The sequence below is a fragment of the Crotalus tigris genome, unplaced genomic scaffold (genome assembly GCF_016545835.1).
Source record: "Crotalus tigris isolate CLP2741 ecotype Arizona unplaced genomic scaffold, ASM1654583v1 scf7180000017571.3126492, whole genome shotgun sequence".
Classification (NCBI taxonomy): domain Eukaryota; kingdom Metazoa; phylum Chordata; class Lepidosauria; order Squamata; family Viperidae; genus Crotalus; species Crotalus tigris.
In genome coordinates, this window is record NW_024096482.1 from 602,921 (window position 1) to 622,406 (window position 19,486).

Below are 19,486 nucleotides of genomic sequence, written 5' to 3' on the forward strand. Positions count from 1 at the left end.
AGATTTTCCATTTAGATACACCATCCCAATGTTTTCATATTTCATGCATTATAAAAATACTATACTGCTTATCTATGTTATAACATCTACCTATAACATCTTTTCTGATCAGTCTATATTTCACTTATATTTGTAAAAGTTAATTTGTTAAATTACTATATATCCTATTTTCAAAATTCTTATTTAAGCTTAATTTCCGCTCAGTATTTCGGTCATTCCTTAGTCCTAATTCTCTTCAACTTAATTTACCTTTAAATTTCAAACTTTTCATTCACATACATCATCCCAATATTTTTACATTTCATATATTATGAATAATACTATATTACTTATATCTCTTATCCCTCTTAGTGTAGGGCCCCTTTATATACAAAGTTATCTGTTCTTTTAACAGGTATTTGCTCTTGTAATACTTCATCTGGTAGGGTGAGTCAAATCTCTTGAATCTGTCTCTAGCCTTCTTGTTTTGCCAAGTAGCTTTCCAAGTTGATATATTCCATTTGCCAGGAAGTTCTTGTATTTTTGTAAGTATTGTTAGGAGTGAAGAAGACAGAATGCATAGAATATATACTTTTTGTCTCCCAAACTCTAATGGTTCTCCTGGCAGTTCTATAGTCCATTTTGTTAGATCTTCTTTTTATTCTCAGGCTTGTTTTGATGTTTTGATGAAAAAAGTATCTTTTCCATTTTTATTGTTATGTCAAAACCTTGTAGGTTTTTTCCTGTTTGTGTTAAATTGTAATTCTCTTCATTTGTAGCTTCACTGATTAAGTCATTTTCTTCTAGTTTGTGTTCTATTATCTGATTTGTTTGTTCATTACCATCATTTTCTGTTTTTTGATTGCAGGTTTTGATTGGAGATGTGCTCATTTATGTCATCAAAGTTATTTTTGATCTCCTTGTGCTTTCAATCCATTGTCATTTGTATCAATTGTAGCATTGCATATATTTCCTCCTGGAAAGTTTTTGTCTTGTCTTGAAATGTTGTTTCTGGAGGTCTTTGATATTCCAGGCTAAATCCTTCGGGAGTAAATATTAAATGTGGTTTTCTGTCATTTTTTATAAGTATGCAATATCCATGTTGTCTCCCCCCTTCAAATAGCCTTTCATCAGTACCATAGTCTCTATAATTAGCCTTATCAAACCAGCCAAACTCAGAATATGAACATCCCAATTTTGTATAGTTCTTATCTTTATATATGGTTTTTGTAATGCAGTGTGTTTCCAATTTATTTATTTATTTATTTATTTATGAGACTTATATACCGCTTTAAGTGCAAGCACTCTCTAAGCGGTGTACACCAGTAAGCAATGTATATATATATTTACATTGCCCCCAACAATCTGGGTCCTCATTTTACCTACCCCGGAAGGATGGAAGGCTGAGTCAACCTTGAGCCGGTGAGATTTGAACTGCTGACCTGCTGAACACAGTCAGCTAAAGTGGCCTGCAGTACTGCACTCTAACTGCTGCGCCACCTCGGCTCTTATTGTCAAGGCATCAGTAAAATCTGTATTTTATAACAGTTCTTTTATTCAGGGGTCAGTTATCAATCAGTCAAAATTGCAATTCAATATATTTAGCCACCTTGAGTCCTTCCTGTAAATTCCCTCCTAAAAGATTAGTCAAGAGTCAAAATTTTTCTTTTTCTGTAAACAATTCTTGAGTTTAGACAACAGTCAGAGTATTTCTTTTCCTTCAGATACTTTTATGGCTGGACTTCCAGTTTTTGCGCCATAGTGCATGGCTGTGGGATTGCAGAGCTTTGCACCCCATGGCTGATTTTGCCCTGCCAGGGGAACCTAAATGGGTCTGAAGTCACCCTAGAGAGGCGACAAAGAAAGAGGGGTGCCCCAATGATCACGGAATGACGGCGGTCATTCCGTTCGATCCAGGGGAAGTCCTCTAACTCAACAGGAGAAAGGCTAGCTGCACATCAGCGTCTAGCCCAAACTACTTGCAGCCAATGTCCAAGAGCATGAACCAGAACAATGGTGAACAGTGTGCTTGGAACTGGTGAGAGTATCAATCTTCTCTTTTCTACTCTGTAACTAAGTCCTTGGGAAAGATCCTCAAAGTAAGAAAACCTCTGAAAGTGAAGGGAGGGGACTACATCCCCACTCCCCCATAGACAGAAGTGGTGAATTAACCTTTAGGGGGAAAAGAAATATATTGAAATCAAATTTAAAATACTACAATCTGGATAAATCTAGAAACTAAAAAAGCCTTCTAAGATTATGTTCTAAAGGATTTTGATGAAACTATAAAAATAATAATAAAAATAATATTTTTTGTCTGAAACAGCTGGAAAAGAAACAACTACTGACACCTAGTGGAGAATTAGAACATAGAACATTAACAACACTGACTCAGAAATTGGCAAGACACCCAGAAACAAAGAATAATCTGTTCCCTTGAACTTTAATAACACTCAAGAAGACAGCTGTGTGGGAACAAAGAAAGAATACACAGGGAGATTTTTCAAGCATCTTCCCTAGCTGCTTGTGACCATTACATATGCATTTTTCTGAAAAGGCAGATCAAATGTGCTGAGTCACCAAGCTAATAAGCAACAGCATCAATTTTCTCAAATCAATACAGAACACAGGGAAATGTACACAGCACAGAGCATCATGTAAAGAGTTAAGAGCTGCTATGTCATCTACATCAGAACTAATTCAATAATGTACATGAGAGCAGCATGAAATGGCTTTTGGCATTTATTTATTTCATGTTTGAATTTGGTTAAAGTAATTAGTGGAAATAAATCAAATCCAGCAGTTCCAATTATATGGTGCTTGCAGAAGTTTGAAGCTTAAAACGTACTTGAAACAATGCTAAAAAGAAATGTAGTTTTTTTCTCTACACTTTGCATATCTACTAAAGGAAGAAGGGATGAAAAATCACATTGTTCTAATGGAAGCTAACAGTTACAAACCAAAATAGAATATGCCACAAATGGTGTTTTAATTGCAATAATATAGGTCCCTTGTTAGATAATAAAAAGAATGAGAAACTAAATAGAAAGTAATGGAACAGTAAGAATGAAGCTTAGCTATAATTTAGATGTAGAACAAAGAACTTCAGAAAATACAATCTTCAGGCAGACACCAGGCAGACTTTTACTAGAAGTACTTCAGCCTCTAGATTTTCTGAACAGACTTTTAGGTTGGACTAGATTGGATTAGGTGACTTACAAGGTTTTCTTTAAAAACAATGATTCCATGCTTTATGAATAAGATATCTCAGAAGGAAAAAATAAGGACATCTTCAAAGTGCTATGATAGTTTTTTCCCAAGTTTTCCACGTGCGCACCAGGATAGTCTATCTTGTTGCTCTATACTGATGAAGCATTGGATTCAATTTTATAAATAATCAATGGAAAGCAAAGATGTAAATCTTAAAATATTAATGGAATAGAATGTTCTGTGAATGATAGTTACAAAGCTGAGAGTGCTCTTTTCCCAGCATAGGAAAAATGTCTTCTGGGGCACACATGCTTTTCACAAAATAAGAGAAAAGGTATCTATTAAATCAAAGGACAAGTTTTAAATATTATCATATGCAGACTAAATTTCAAACATGGAAAATGATTTGGGAGGTAGAGTGACAAGAAGGAGCTGGGTTAGAAAGTTCCTATTTTAAACCTTGCTTTTGCAACATTTCTTCTAAATGACAGTAGCCACAATGTCAACATTGTCAGGTTGACAAATAAAGCTGGATTTACAGTACCTGAACTAGACAATATCCTACATTGTTGTGCTGAAGGTGGGATCTCTGGCCTTGGAAGATATCTGCTGTAGGTTGAAAATCATATAGTAACCCAGTGGTTACTATACCTGGGCGATATTGCCCCCCCCAGAGGGCGATTTCATTTTTCAAGGGGGCGATGGAACGAAAAGGAGTGACAGGGGGGCAAAGGAATGAAAAGGGGGCGATATGGGGGCGATGGAGTGAGAGGTTTTGGGGACACTTTTGAGACTTTTTCGTACAGTGAATTGTTGTATATCTGTCGTACAAAAACATCAGATTGCTCGCTATTAGTGGATTGAATTGTGTTTTCAAATGTTCCTTCAGCTAGCTTCAGTACAGAACACTGTACATACGTGAATATGCATTGGCTTCATTTTCAAATTTTTGTTGTGCTCTGTAAAACATTTTGTGTGTCTCTTTGTATTGTACTTTTTTAGCGTGCACTCCAGTTCGATATTATATTTTCTTTGTGTCTTTTTAATCCTTTTTACAGTGTGCGTGACTATATATACTTTCCTCGAATCTTAATTTAGTTTCAGAGTTTTCATCTTGAAATTCTTAGTTCCTGCATTGCGGTTTGTTCTTGTGCCCTTTTTATATTTCTTTTTGAGTCTTAAATTTCACTTGTATTTCAATCATTAAATGTTACTATTTTTCTTTTCAGGCATTTCACTTTCTTGCAATTGAATTTTGTTTTCAGTGGTCATTACATTTAAGTGTCTTGAACAAATAAGATAATAATGAAATACATGTATCACGAAGTTTGGAAATAAAGTGATGGGTAGCACTGAAATTTTTCACACAGTTGAGATAAAGACTGGAAATAAATTATTTGCATCAATATGTCCTGCTTACAATTTTAAAGAAAACAAAAAAGTGTTTGCATAAATTGAAGAATTATTTCCTATGAGAGGTTATGTTGGGGGAGGGGGGCAATGACAACTTCCTCATTGGCTCAAGGGGGCAATTCGTTCAAAAGGGTTAAGAACTACTGTAGTAACCCGTCAGGAAAAAGGCAAGGGCAAACCTCTTCTGGAAAATGTTGCCAAAAGTCCTACAGGGACTAACTTAGGAACTTGCCAAGAATCAGTGGGTATCCATTTATTGGAAGATGTACCGTGGCCTCTTTCCTTTTTCTGATATTCTGGGTTGCTGCTATGTGTTGGTACTCATCTGAGTAATGTTCTTATGCATCTTACACCAGATGTGATCTCAGAAACATTGAACTATATTTTTCAAAGATCCTGGAGCACTGGGGAACTACCAGAGGACTGGAAAAGAGCTGATGTAGTTCCCATCTTCAAAAAAGGAAAAAAAATGGACCCAGGAAATTACAGCCCTATCAGCCTGACCTCAATACCTGGGAAGATTCTGGAAAAGATAATCAAACAAATCAGCGAACACCTAGAGGCAAACAAAGTCATTACTAAAAGCCAACATGGGTTTGTCAAAAACAGATCATGCCAGACAAATCTTATTGCATTCTTTAAACAAGTGACAAAATTAGTGGATCAGAGGAATGCTGTGGATATAATTTACTTGGACTTCAGTAAGACATTTGATAAAGTAGATCACAACCTACTACTTGAAGATAGAAAAATGTGGGTTAGACAGCATCACCACCAGATGGATCCGTAGCTGGCTGACCGGCCATACTCAGCGTGTGGTCCTCAATGGAAATGTGTAGTAGGGTGCCCCAGGGCTCTGTTCTGGGTCCAGTGCTCTTCAACATCTTCATCAACGATTTGAATAAGGGGATAGATGGGGAAATCATCAGATTTGCAGATGACACCAAGCTGGCAGGAATAGCCAACACTCCAGAAGACAGGTTTAGGATACAGGAGGATCTGGACAGACTTGAACACTGGGCACTATCTAACAAAATGAAATTCAATGGTGAAAAAAGTAAGGTTCTACATTTAGGCAAGAAAAACCAAATGTACAGGTATAGTATAGGGGATACCTTGCTCAATAGTAGTAACTGTGAGAGGGATCTCGGAGCCCTAGTGGACAAAAACTTAAATAGGAGCCAGCCATGTGTTGCAGCTGCCAAAAAGGCCAACACAGTGCTGGGCTGCATTAACAGAAGGATAGAATCAAGATGACGTGAAGTATTCATACCACTTTATAATGCCTTGGTAAGGCCACACTTGGAATACTGCATCCAGTTTTGGTCACCACGATGTAAAAAAGATGTTGAGACTCTAGAAAGAGTACAGAGAAGAGCAACAAAGATGATTAGGGGACTGGAGGCCAAAGCATATAAGGAAAGGCTTCTGGAATTGGGTATGTCTAGTTTAATGAAGAGAAGGATGAGGGGGGACATGATAGCAGTATTCCAATATCTCAAGGGCTGCCCCAAAGAAGAGGGAGTCAAGCTATTTTCAAAGGCACCTGAAGGCAGGACAAGAAGCAACAGATGGAAACTATTCAAGGAGAGAAGCAACTTAGAACTAAGGAGAAATTTCCTGACAGTTAGAACATTTAGCCAGTGGAACAACCTGCCTCCAGAAGTGGTGAATGCTCCAACACTGGAAGTTTTTAAGAAGAGACTGGACAGTCATTTGTCTGAAATGGTATAGGGTTTCCTGCCTGAGCCGGGGGTTGGACTAGATGACCTCCAAGATCCCTTCCAACATCATTATTATTATTATTATTATTATTATTATTATTATTATTCAGACAAATACAAATGCACTGCAGCAAATCAGAAGACCATAAAAAAAAGAAAATAGAAGATTTTATGGTATTAAAGTTACAGTTATGGGACATTTCAAAACTTACAATACAGACATGGGATTTAAAAACTATAATTTGATATATGAAGGATCCGAATTCCCCACAAGAATGAAAAAAATCTTTTCATTATTTGATATGTTGGTAAGAAATATATTAAAAAAGAATAAAAACCTTCAATTTTGCATAGTGAACATGAAAATATGATGAAACCAGAATGCTTTTGATCAAAAACTTATGGACTTTGAAGTAGAAAAGAAATATGAGAAATTAACATGATATATAGTAACTGCAGTAAAATTACAGTACTAGATGTATAAAGAATAGTGGAAGAATAGTGAAGTATTTATAATGGGAGACTGCATTATAAAACTGATGGAACTGACAGAAATGAAATTGACTAGCTTAGTCAGGGTAGAAATGATATAGACCTTTTGAAAGACTGGAATCCTCATATGGACTTTTTGTTGAGAGAAGGAAAGACTGCACTGATAATGTATGGATTTAAGGGGGGGAGGGTTAAAATGAAAGAGGAAGAAAAAAGGAGGGGAGGGAATAACAAGATCACCATCAGTCAATTGCAAAAGGCAGCTTTACTTGGAACAGCTTACATCCTTCAATAATACCTTCAACACTATCAAATAACAACATCTGTTTATCCCAGATCCCTAAAGAGGACTCAATACATGGATTAAAAATGCCGAATTCAGTCTAAACATCTGACCAACTGTGTAACCTACCATAATAATAACAGTGTATATTAAGAGCTAGCAATGGCTGATGAAGAAAGAGAACTTGGCGTAATGGTAAACAGTTCAGTTAAAGTATTGACACAGTATGCACCCACTGTAATAAAGAAAAGGCGAACAGCATGTTAGGCATAAAGGAAACAGAACTGAAAATAGAGATGGTAATATCATGACGCCCTTCTATAAATCAATGGCACAACTGTACCTGATTTGTGTGCATTGTATATATCTCTGGTCATGACATCTCAGAAAGAATATAAGGGCACTAGGGGAGGCAACTAAGTTGATGAAGAGGCTGGAGAGCTTCCCTATGAAGAAAGGTTGTAACATTTAGAGTTTTAGAAAGGAGATGAATTAGATGGGACATGATGGAGGTATATAAAATTGTGTATGGTGTAGAGTTAATTTGGTCTAGTGATTAAGGCATCAGGCTAGAAAGCCAGAGACAGTAAGTTCAAGTCCTGTCTTAGCCATGAAAGGCAGCTGGGTGACCTTAGGCCACTCACTCTCTCCCAGCCCAACTCACTTCACAGGTTGTTGTGGCAAAAATAGGAGGAGGAAGATGTGTTGGATCTGTTCACCACCTTGAGTTATTTGTAAAAATAATAAAGGAGGAATACAAACAAACAAATAAAGTGGACAAGGAAAAGCTATTTCTCTCTTCCCAAAAAACTAGAACTCAGTGAAACAGAATCTTGGAAGAATCAGGACAAAGGGATTTTTTTTAATGTTAAATGCATAATTAAACATTTGAACTTGCTACTACAAGATGTGGTGCTGACTACCAGCTTCCCTGGCTTAAAAAAGGGTTGCACCATTTCATGAAAGTTATGGGGATCAAGGACTATTAGCCTTGATGGCACTGCAACTACCTCTGAAGATCATTTGCTGGAAAACTAGTGGGCTTCCTTGGGTAGTTGGTTGGCCACTGTGAGAACACACCGCTGAACTAGATGAGCCAAGGGTCCAATCCAGCAGAGCACTCCTTGTGTTATTATGAAGACATTTGAATTGGTCACTGATGAGGGGTGGAAACTTTTAAAGTTTTGCAGTTGGCCTGAGGCACAGCTTAATCCAGAATAAATCATTCTCAAAATCAGATTCATGCTAATAAGAAAGGCACCTTTAGCAAAACCAAATTGCTGTTATTCTTATAACAATAACATTCAAAATGTGGTTGTCAGGTCAATTATCCTTTATTTCCAATTTATTCCTAAATAAATTTTACTTACCAGTCTTGTACAGCATTGAAAGATTCTTCATTGGTGATGTCATACATTAAAATGAAGCCCATAGCACCCCGATAATAGGCTGTAGTAATTGTCCTATATCTCTCTTGACCTGCTGTGTCCTAAAACCATGAAATATCAGTAATTAATGACTAATAATAAGCAGCACTTACACTAGCTCCATACCTTTGGCATTCCAAAACATTATTTTCAGTAAAGATAACATTTCAGCAGACAAAGACCTCTTTTTCACTGTTTGATATTATTGTATGCATATCTAGGCAGAAGATGGAATTAAGTTACTTTAGAGCTTGAAATCATTGTTAGGTTCCATTGCTTCAGTTGTGACTGTGAAATACACAATCAGTCTCTTTGGACTCATCTCATTCAGTTATTGAATCACAACATAAGTTCCAAATAACATAGCTGTGAATCTGTCGATAGTCATTACATTCTTTCATCCGATAAATAAATGGTGAGTCTCAACATGAAAAGATAAGGCCAAAGATGCTCAAATGCACATTAGGAAATAAGCCTTCAGCCACCTTATCTGTCAACCTATTTGATGCTGACTGCACTTTGGGGCAAATTACAAATTATATTAGAGCCATGACAAAGACATTTGCTTCTCTATTGCAAAATCCTCTGGAAGGCAGATTTCATTGCAGAGGAGAATGTATCTTTCCCTTGAAAGTATTTTTCCTCCTGATAAAAGTTGCTTTTAGTCTTCTGGTAGCTTTGGTAGCTGATCGTCAAGTGCAGGGGTAGGCAACCTTGGCTCTTTTATGACTCGTGGACTTCAACTCCCAGAATTCCTGAGCCAGCACAGCTGGCTCAGAAATTCTGGGAGTTGAAGTCCACGAGTCATAAAAGAGCCAAGGTTGCCTACCCCTGGTCAAGTATAAATGGAAAATCATGTGTGAAGAATAACTCCAAAGCCCCTTCCAACTTTTATTATTATTATTATTATTATTATTATTATTATTATTATTATTATTATTATTATTATTATTATTAACACCTTTCTTGCAACTTCTACACGTCTGGTATTTATTCTGCTCCAGGTTTATACAGGCTACAGTTCACTCTTTCCAAAATTTATTTTTATATAAAGAAACCGGATGAATTTTGTTATAAAGTACTGTATGGGAAGCTATGCTTTGCACCCATGGCTATGTTACTGGAAAAGGAGGGAGTTGTAATCCAAACATCTGGATGGTGCAGGATAAACACATGACTTTTGTTTGTCTTCAGGCAATTTTGTCTAAGTGCAGTTTTATCTAGTTATAAAACAAAGACTTCCCCAAAATGCAGTATTGCTTATATAAATCTGTTAAAAAAGGCTTTTCATTAATTTTTCCCTGATGTATACAGTATGGTAAATAGATTATATATCTCCTCTGTCCCAATTATTGCATTCATATTCATGAATTGTTGCTATATTAAACAAATGTAATCATAAGAAGAAAATCTCCAGTATATTGCAGAGTCCATTGACATGAATGACACATTTATTACAACTGGATATACATGGGGAAACTTCATAGTAGACGGTCCACACACAAGGTAATTCTGAAAAAAATAAAACAAGTACTTAAATTTCATTTATGACCAAATGATTTAATGGCATCTGATATATTCATAATTTATTAGAACCATGTAAGAACTAGTGTGAACATTAATACAATTAAATATGACTTCATTTACTATGCTAACATTTCCCCATCAATTTCCCTGCTCAGTGAATTTTGTAGTCCTTTTGTTGCATGTTGTATGTCTAGCTATTATGCTAATAGCCCATTCAGAATAATTAATTCCATATTTCATTTATACTTCTTACTAAAAATTAATCTTGATTTTTTTCATTAAATCTTGACATACACTTCTATGGAAAACCAATTATCTTATCAATTCAATCTTGCTTGTTCATTGGTGATAATTTACCCACTGATCAGATTATCCTGAAATGCAATGGTCTCTTTCTGCTTTCAGAGTAGTTTTCTAAGCAAAAATCTAACAGCATAAGCCTGACAAATATTGATAAAAATGTGCCCTATTTTCCATTATGATGTTACCATGGCAATCTGTCTTTTTCCTGGTTGAACGGTGAAAAATGCATAAAGATTTTTGAAGGAGCTTTTTCTTTGCTTTGGTACCAGACAGTCAATCGGGTATTGTAATTGTAGCTACAGATACACGCTATACAGAAAGTGCATAATAAAATGTCCTTTGATAATGGTGGCTGCTGGATATGTAGTGAGGATTCATGCAGAAATAAATCTGGAAGAATCTAATCTTTACCCTGAATAAGATGGTTGCTTACTCAAATGTAGGTCTGTAGATCTCCTATACAAGCGAGCTTATTTGCTTATAAATATACTTAGGACTGCAGCCTGACAATTCAATCTCATGAAATCTTGCTTATAAGCAAATTCCTTTTGAGACAAAAACTGCTGATAAGGCATCCACATCCACAATAGGTTTGTGAATCAGGAATTACTCCCTTGTTTAAGAATTTGCCAGTTCCAAAATATTTCAAGGTTTTGTCTAAAAGTCTTAGTTAACACAAAGTGTTTAATCATGATTTACTGACAGTTTGATGGCACAAATCCAAGTTTCTGGTACTGCTAAACATGAAAGATCAATGGCTGGGTTTATATATCATGTTTAGCCAAAGTTGAACAAACCACATTATGTCTGAGCATGTTACTGGGATCCAGGCATGCAGTTTGGGATTACTGGTTATCCCAATTCCAAAAGCAAGATGCAAGAAATCAAATGTTACAGCAATCTATAACAATAGATAAAATATACCAGCTTCAGCTAAAAAAAACTTCCAGTGAAAGGCTGTGCTCACCCCTGACGAATAATAATCCCATTTTCACACTGATTATTTTCAGCATTAAGAAGTCTCTCACAGTGTTAAACTAGGATCTAATCTCTAATTTAAGCTCCTCTTCTACTTTCTGAAGAAGCAGATAAGAAACTTTATCCTCTAGTTCTCCAAATATAGCCAAGCAGTTAAATCTGTTTCTATGATATTCAAACTGGATCATACTAGTACTCAACTTATGACCACAATTGAGCACAAAATTTCTGTTTCCAAGTAATACAGTTGTTCAGTGAGTTTTGCCCCATTTTATGACCTTTCTTGCCACAGTTGTTAAGTGAGTCACTGCAGTTTTAAAATTAGTAATATGGTTGTTAAGTGAATCTGGCTTCCCCATTGATTGTTTGTCATAAGATCACAAAATATGATTATATGACCTAGGAAACGGCAACTGTCATAAATATGAGTCAGTTGTCAAGCATCTGAATTTTGATCACATGACCATGCGGATGCTGCAACGGTTGTAAATGTGAAAAATAGTCATAAGTCACTTTTTCAGTGGTGTTATAAGTTTGAAGGATCACTAAATGAACTCTTGTAAACTGAGGACTCCATGTACTTCTCAGCATCAAAATAAATAAAGAGAATTTAAAAAAATAAACCTAACATGTCAGCCAGAAAGAGAGGTTAGTATTCTATGCAAATACTTTCCCAAGTTCTCTGCGGAGAAATATCCAGTTGCTTAGCCTTCTGAGATAGTGTCATCCAAACACAGCTTTATTTCCCAAATAAGGACAGAGCAGTTGAAAGAGTGGGGAGAGAACAGGAGGTATGGAAGAGAAAGAAGTTACATCTATAATTTTTTGATTGCAAGCTACCCAGAGTTACTTTGAGGTAAGATGGGCAACCTCTACATTTTACAAATAAATAAATCTATTTCTATTTTTAGTAACAGAAAAGATTCATAGGCAGTCATAGAACTATTTACAATGCCTCGGTAAGGCCACACTTGGACTACTGCATCCAGTTTTGGTCACCACAATGTAAAAAAGATGTTGAGACTCTAGAAAGAGTACAGAGAAGAGCAACAGAGATGATCAGGGGACTGGAGGCTAAAGCATATAAGGAACGGTTGCTGGAATTGAATATGTCTAGTTTAATGAAGAGAAGGACGAGGGGGGACATGATAGTGGTGTTCCAATATCTCAGGGGTTGCCATAAAGAAGAGGGAGTCAAGCTATTCTCCAAAGCACCTGAAGGCAGAAGAAGAAGCAATGGATGGAAACTAAGAAAGGAGAGAAGCAACCTAGAACTAAGGAGAAACTTCCTGACAGTGAGAACAATTAACCAGTGGAACAACCTGCCTCCAGAAGCTGTGAATGCTCCAACACTGGAAGTTTTTAAGAAGAGTCTGGACAGCCATTTGTCTGAAATGGTATAGGGTTTCCTGTCTGAGCAGGAGGTTGGACTAGATGACCTCCAAGTTCCCTTCCAACATCATCTTCTTCTTCATCTTCATCATCATTATTCTTATTACATATAGAATGGCATTTTTGTAATTTCTACAGAATCAAATTTTTTGGAGCTCCAGGAAGATACAAAATTGTGTTGCTGTAACCCTACAATAAAAGTAATTGTAGTGGTCTCCTCTGCTTTGAAGCTTTGACTTGCAACTCTGAATGTTCCTCTCTCCTCCTTGCCTTTATCCTAAAAAGAAGGAGGGGAGATCATGACTGAGATGCTTTGTCAAATTCCATTTCTGTTGTGGGCTAAGATTTCTCTTATCTGACATTGTCTTGGTTGTAGCTCTTCCTCTTTCTCAAGACTATTCTCACAGTCCATTACACTGACTGACCTGTTGAAATAGGAACATAGAATCCTCTCAAATAGTTAATATAGTGGCTCCTTAGCAACATCTGTGTTGTGTTGGTGCCTATAATGTTCCAGGATATCCATATGGCTGTGGACAAAACATGAGGACAGGCAACTTGCTTGGTCATGGAACAGGGCACACTGGAGATATTATTGTAAACATAATGCATTAGTAGTAAAGAATAAGGCTAAATGCGGTGGTGGGTTTATTAATAAGGTGTATGTGATAGAAATCAAAGAGGAGAAAATATATTTCTTCCATGATTGTGTTAATAGAAAACCATCTCCAGGAACTTTTCAGGACTGTTTTACAGATAAATTAAATTCTAATTCTTTCAGCAATGCTTTGAGGACAACTTGTACAATTCTTCAGACGTACAATTGCTCAGATTTCTATAGGATCAGTATCACTTTGGGAAATGTTGTGTCTAGGGTGCTTATCACACTATCTAATAATATATTTTTGAATTGGTTCTATTACTTGTTCCCTAAGGTTGCAGTTAAGGTTCTTGATTCTATTTACAGCACTAATTATGTGTTAGATTCTTTCATGCCTTGGCAATAAAGGCATCAAAGAATTCCATCCTTGAATTTCTTTGCAAAAAATACATTGGGGCATCACCCCTATGGCTTAAGATTGACATTAGACCTATCCATTTTTAATGTCATCTAGCATTTAGCAAAGCCTGTGAAGATGGTGGTAGCACTGTAGCTCTCAGAGGAAATGGGTTAGATATGGAGATGCTGATCCACTGACTGCATTGAGAAGCAGATGGTGGAAAGTTGACTTTGTTATAACTTCTATCATTTATTTATGACTTAAGATTTTCTTAATTATAGCATCTTGTTGGAGCTCTTGTATTGTAGAAGGGAATTGCTGTTTAGAATCCCTATTTGAGGAATACTGGGAAACATCTGTTCAACCCCTTGAGAACTTTCTTTATGTGATCTTGCAATATTCTGTTTTGTATTCCATGTTATTTAATGAGTTGAATGAAATTGTTGGAGGTGATCATTTGGCGATAATTGTCATCAAAATGCAGGTGAAAGCTTTACATCTCATTTCCTGAAGAGTCAGAGTAGATATCATCAGAAGTGCCATATGTCTCCAATCTGTAAAAAGACTATCTATGATAAAATGAAGCTGAATTCTGACAAGATGGAACTGTTACTGATTCTCAAAGCTGTATTTCAGGATTCAGAGTCATTCTTATTTTAGATGCTGATGGATAGCCAATTAAATAGCTTTACAATTCTTCTGGAGGTTGGACATCTTTCTCCATCATTTGCTCCTTCCCACAGTCACTCATAGGTGCTCACAATGTGTAAGATCATCAATGTAGCACTTTTTCACAAGCCGTGCCACAGATAGATTTGATATTAATGGCAGATTTATTTTTCTCCACGAGGGGCTCATATTGTGGAATAAATCGCCATTAATGGGGAAGGAAGCCTCTTTCTTACTATGGTTTAGAGAGGCATTTATTTCTCTATATCTTTTCATGTAATTGTTTTACTTTTGTGCTTTATATCTACTATTGTTTTGTTTTTGTTGTTTTTTAATCAGTGTTAGTTAATTATGTTTTTATGTACTTTGAAAGTAGCCCAAAATTATTTGTAAATGTTTCATCCTCCACATTAATAAATAATAAGAAATGTTGAAAAGTGGGAAACAACCAAATTACATTGGTCAACATACAAATTTAATAAATTATCATTATCATTATTACATCTTACTAAAATACAGTTAAATAAATTTAGATTTAAATGAAGCCAAAATTTCAAATTTATACCATGATAGGTGTTAATTAACAAAGCAGGCCTAAAATAACTACTATGCTGTGAAGGATCATTGGAGAGGATATATGTTTATGTATTTGAATTATATGATCTTGTATTCTCTATTTGAATGTACTGCTCAAAATACTTTTTTTCTTTTTTCCACATAACTGTCATAATACATATGTGCCCACCTCATCTTCCCTTTTACCCTTCTATAAGGCAATTTGGGAAGGGAGGACACTATTTTAGGACTTTGAATTCAATGAGCTCAAACACAAATTTATAATAAAATTTAATCCATATATTATACTGAGCTATAATATGGTTTGATTAGTCATGAATTTGTGTAACCAGTGATTATTCTTATTATTATTCTGAGTCAACTGTGGCTTCTTTGGTAAAGTATTATTAAAATAAATCATGATTTTGCACATTGTGTAAACCGGGCCATTGATTTTCTAAAGAAATTGAAACCTATACTAATATTTCTAAAGTGCAAAGCTAGGAATATGCAAATATCTATGATTTTATCCAGTTTTCCATGTATCTCCCATTCTCTTTATTTGCATCCAAGAAATATATAATTTTTCTTTACATGAAAATTTACACAACTATTTATCCATATATCTATTACACGTATTTGGAAACAGTGTAATTTTCCTTACTTTTTGTTAATTTTTATATGTTGAACTGCATTGCAAAAATTACAGGGCAAATACATTTCTTCCTCATTCCCAGTGCTACTAAATTTGAATTATATGCCCAAGAATTAGAAGGTATATAACTTATACAGATAAGCTTGAGTATCTGATAATTGCAGTCTGAAGATGTTTGAAGATGTCAGATAGAAGATAGTTGTAATACTGGTTTACATCTCTAGCAACTCAGTGCAAACATTTTAACCAGCTAATTCAGGTTTTCACAGTCCCATCATAATTAGTTTACTCAAAAGATGTGAGATTTTTTGGGGGGGAATTCAACTATACAGTAACCAGACCTATCATGTTGGTTGAAACCAGTTGCAAGGTAGAATCTTTTTAAACTGAAATCTATTGATAACATTTTTTTAAAATACACTTTGGTTTTTAATATCATACAAATGCTTATCAAATTTTTGTTATAAGCCATGACTATATGAGAACAATCATTTAATTAATCTGTGTAGCAGGTATGGATGGATTTTGTAATATGGATTATAAATTTGCTTTCTTAAAAGGAAAAAAATGTGAATGGAAACTTTTAGAGGTTTTTATGATCCTCTTGTTCCAGTACTATATTATAACTGAATAGGAAAAAGATTCTCTGAATTTACTCTTCCTTATATTATGAATAGTATCCAAAATTTTGTTGTACACTAGCTTTTGAAATGTGACAAAAAAATTACATATGTGGTCGGAACAAACAAACAAGATAGCTATATGGAACATATCATAAGGAAAGGAGAGCATTTGAAAAGATTAACATTTAAGGTCATATTAGAGTTCCGAGCAGACTAGAATTTCAAAGCTTGTATCTTAAATGAAAATCTAAAATATGGTGAGGAAAAGCTGAACATTCACGGGGTTTTTTTCCTTTGTACCTCGGTCTTTCATTTCCATTCTTTCTGCAAAAATGGCTGAAGAGTAGTGGGGAGCACCATCCCAGCATGCATTTCTTTTCTAAATATTTGGCTGCTTTCAATTATTGTTGGGCATTTAAAGGTGATACTGGTTTCTCAACTTGTTTTCCATTAAATATCTGATTTTGAAGAAACAATGAAGTGAAACATAGAGTAGAACCACAATTTTTGCACAAACCTATTATTTGATACCTTAGTAAAAGACATATGTAATCTCATGAGGGCATAAATATTGTTATGTAAATATGTGACAAAAATTAAAATACTAACTTTGAGGGTAGTAGTGGAGATATGTCTAAGACAAACCAGCAAACAAGCTTGTGGTGAGAGAAAAAGTATCCTCTGATCCCAAATGGGCAAAGATTGGATGAAAACTGCATGTGAAAAACCTCACCTCTACTGTTGTCAGCACTATTAGGGAGATTAATTTTAGATGATCACACCTCTATGAAAATGCCCATGATAAGCTTCAGTTTTGGAGATTGCGTAAATTATTTTCGATGATAAATTTATTTGAAAGCATCCACAGTTCTCAGCTTATAAAAAGAACTTTACGATAAATTTTAAAATTACTACAGCATGAGAAAGTCTATTTATACTCTATTGATCAGAGATTCTCTGATATGAAGAAACAGACTAACAATAAACCTAAAAAAAAAAAAAAAACAATAAACCTATTCAGTCAGCCCTGACTACAATTTACTCAAGTTTTGGCAGATATCAGTCTCCAAAGTATACGTCTAGTGTTAATAAAACAACACTTTAAAGTCATTGATATTCCAAATTTTGGGAGCCTGGGGTGGAATGAGAAGATGCTTCAGTGCTTCCTGTAATGTGTGGCAATTTTAAGATGCCAGGTTCTTAGCAATACACCTACCTCTATACTGATACACAGACTTTAACTGAAACATTAAGTATGAATCATTAAGATCTGCAAATATCTGATCTTAAGTGTGGATATTATAGCAAAAAAAGACAACTAAACTATAGCAAGCATTGGCTATGAGGCTTCAGCTAGCTTTCATCAAAATTCCAAAAATCCTCTGAATATGTTTAATTGAGATACTTAAGATTTTTTTTAAACAACTATACTGAGTTTATACTTTCAAGGAGGTGTATATTCTCTTCTAAATGAACAAGAAGTGCAGTGAGGCATATATATATATATATATATATATATATATATATATATATATATATATATATATATATATCCCAGGTTCGAATCTCAGAAGAGTAAGTCTGGCTGAAGAGAGTTAAAGGAACTCGAAATAGCTATACCAGTTCTCTCTTTATTCTAAAAATGTAAAATGATGTCGCAGTTGGCGACTGCTGCTTGTGGATGGCTCTAGATTGAGCTGATACAGACAAAAGAAAAGAAAAAGAAAGAAGATTTCTTTCTCCCATATCTGGGCTGACAGGGTGCACATTCAAGGTAAAATCTCCTCCCCCTGTCTCTCTCCTGACAGCTAACAAAGTGAGAAAGAGCCTGTGGCTTAGAGGTTATAACAACTGCCTAACATGCAGATAACCCAGGTTCGAATCTCAGAAGAGTAAGTCTGGCTGAAGAGAGTTAAAGGAACTCGAAATAGCTATACCAGTTCTCTCTTTATTCTTTGTTAGCAACCTAAATATATATATATATATGTTTTCTGAGGTTTTCACGGGTATTTGTATGTAGGTCTTTGGTTGTTCGGGTTTTCTCCCGCGTAAAATTGGAAGTGTCTTGGCGACGTTTCGACGAAGTCCCATTCGTCATCTTCAGGTTGATGTTTTCAGCTTCGTGCTTCGAGCAGCAATTGCGGCACATATGACTGAATCAGATCAAAAAGATCACAGATTGCGGCACATATGACTGAATCAGGCCACCGATTTGATTTTGAAAACGTACATGTCTTGGCTAGTGACAATACGAAAGGGGGCCGCTTGCTTAAGGAGGCATGGCTATCCAATAAGGAATCAATCAGTCGGCATATCGATCTTTGCCCAGCCCACTTAACGCTGAGAGCTTGGAGCATGGGCAATTCCCCACCCCATTGGAGACACCCCAAAGAAGTACGGAATATACCAATGGAGAGGATTGTGGAAAAGAATTCTCCCTTTCACCATCCGCAGCCCGGGAGTACTCAAACGGAATGTAGACAACGATCGGGACTCCCCCCCACCCCCAGAATGGTTAGACATCTCCGAGCACTTGAAAAAGTGCCAGGGGACACAGGAGCACCAACGTGTGGACTGGGAGACTGCATGCACCCCCCAGCATACCCAGAGGGGAGAGCATCGCCCAATAAGAGATCCGCATCAGAAACACCCCTGGCGAGAGTGTTGAATTACCTGCCACATTTGGGAGAGGAAAGGGCAACTTCTCCAGCCATACCACCTGTAACAACTCGATCGCTCCGCTCAGCAACACCAATTCAAATATGCCAACGGGGTGTGTGGAGTGAACCCGATGAAGATACGCATGGGAGGAACTCCGGGAGTGGAGGGGAGAGAGCAATGAAGACTGATACTCCTGTCCCATCAAACCCCGAAATTGGCAAAGAGAAAACACCCAATGACAGCTACATAAGTAAAAAATGCAAGAAAGCAATCATTGCCAATAAGAAACCGGCAACTGAGAAACAGCCTATTGCATCAGGCCCAATGACAAGATCTAGGAGCCGGGTACAGACTCTGGCCAATTTATAAAAGAGGACTCTCCCACTGACTGGCATTTTGAGCCCTGATGATATCAGCAGACGCTGACGAAAGCTAGGCATTTTATTAGTTATTAATTTTTATGGTGATTTTATTGACATTGTATTAAATTTTACTAAATTTTACTAAAAAGTTTTAAATACTCCCTGGTGCTCACGTTTATTTGCTTGGTTTTAAATATATATATATATATATATATATATAGGTCTTTGGTTG

At 36.0% G+C, this 19,486-nt stretch overlaps 1 protein-coding gene across 3 annotated transcripts in view; it reads right to left on the reverse strand.

The window, feature by feature from the left end:
- LOC120313376 (ras-related protein Rab-3C) overlaps positions 1–19,486 on the reverse strand; it is an 81,859-nt gene that overhangs the window by 27,419 nt on the left and 34,954 nt on the right. For all 3 annotated transcript variants that reach the window (XM_039355277.1, XM_039355267.1, XM_039355257.1), the window contains exon 3: positions 8,472–8,590. In XM_039355277.1, coding sequence (XP_039211211.1) covers positions 8,472–8,590 — 119 coding nt within the window. The remainder of the gene's footprint in view (positions 1–8,471; positions 8,591–19,486) is intronic.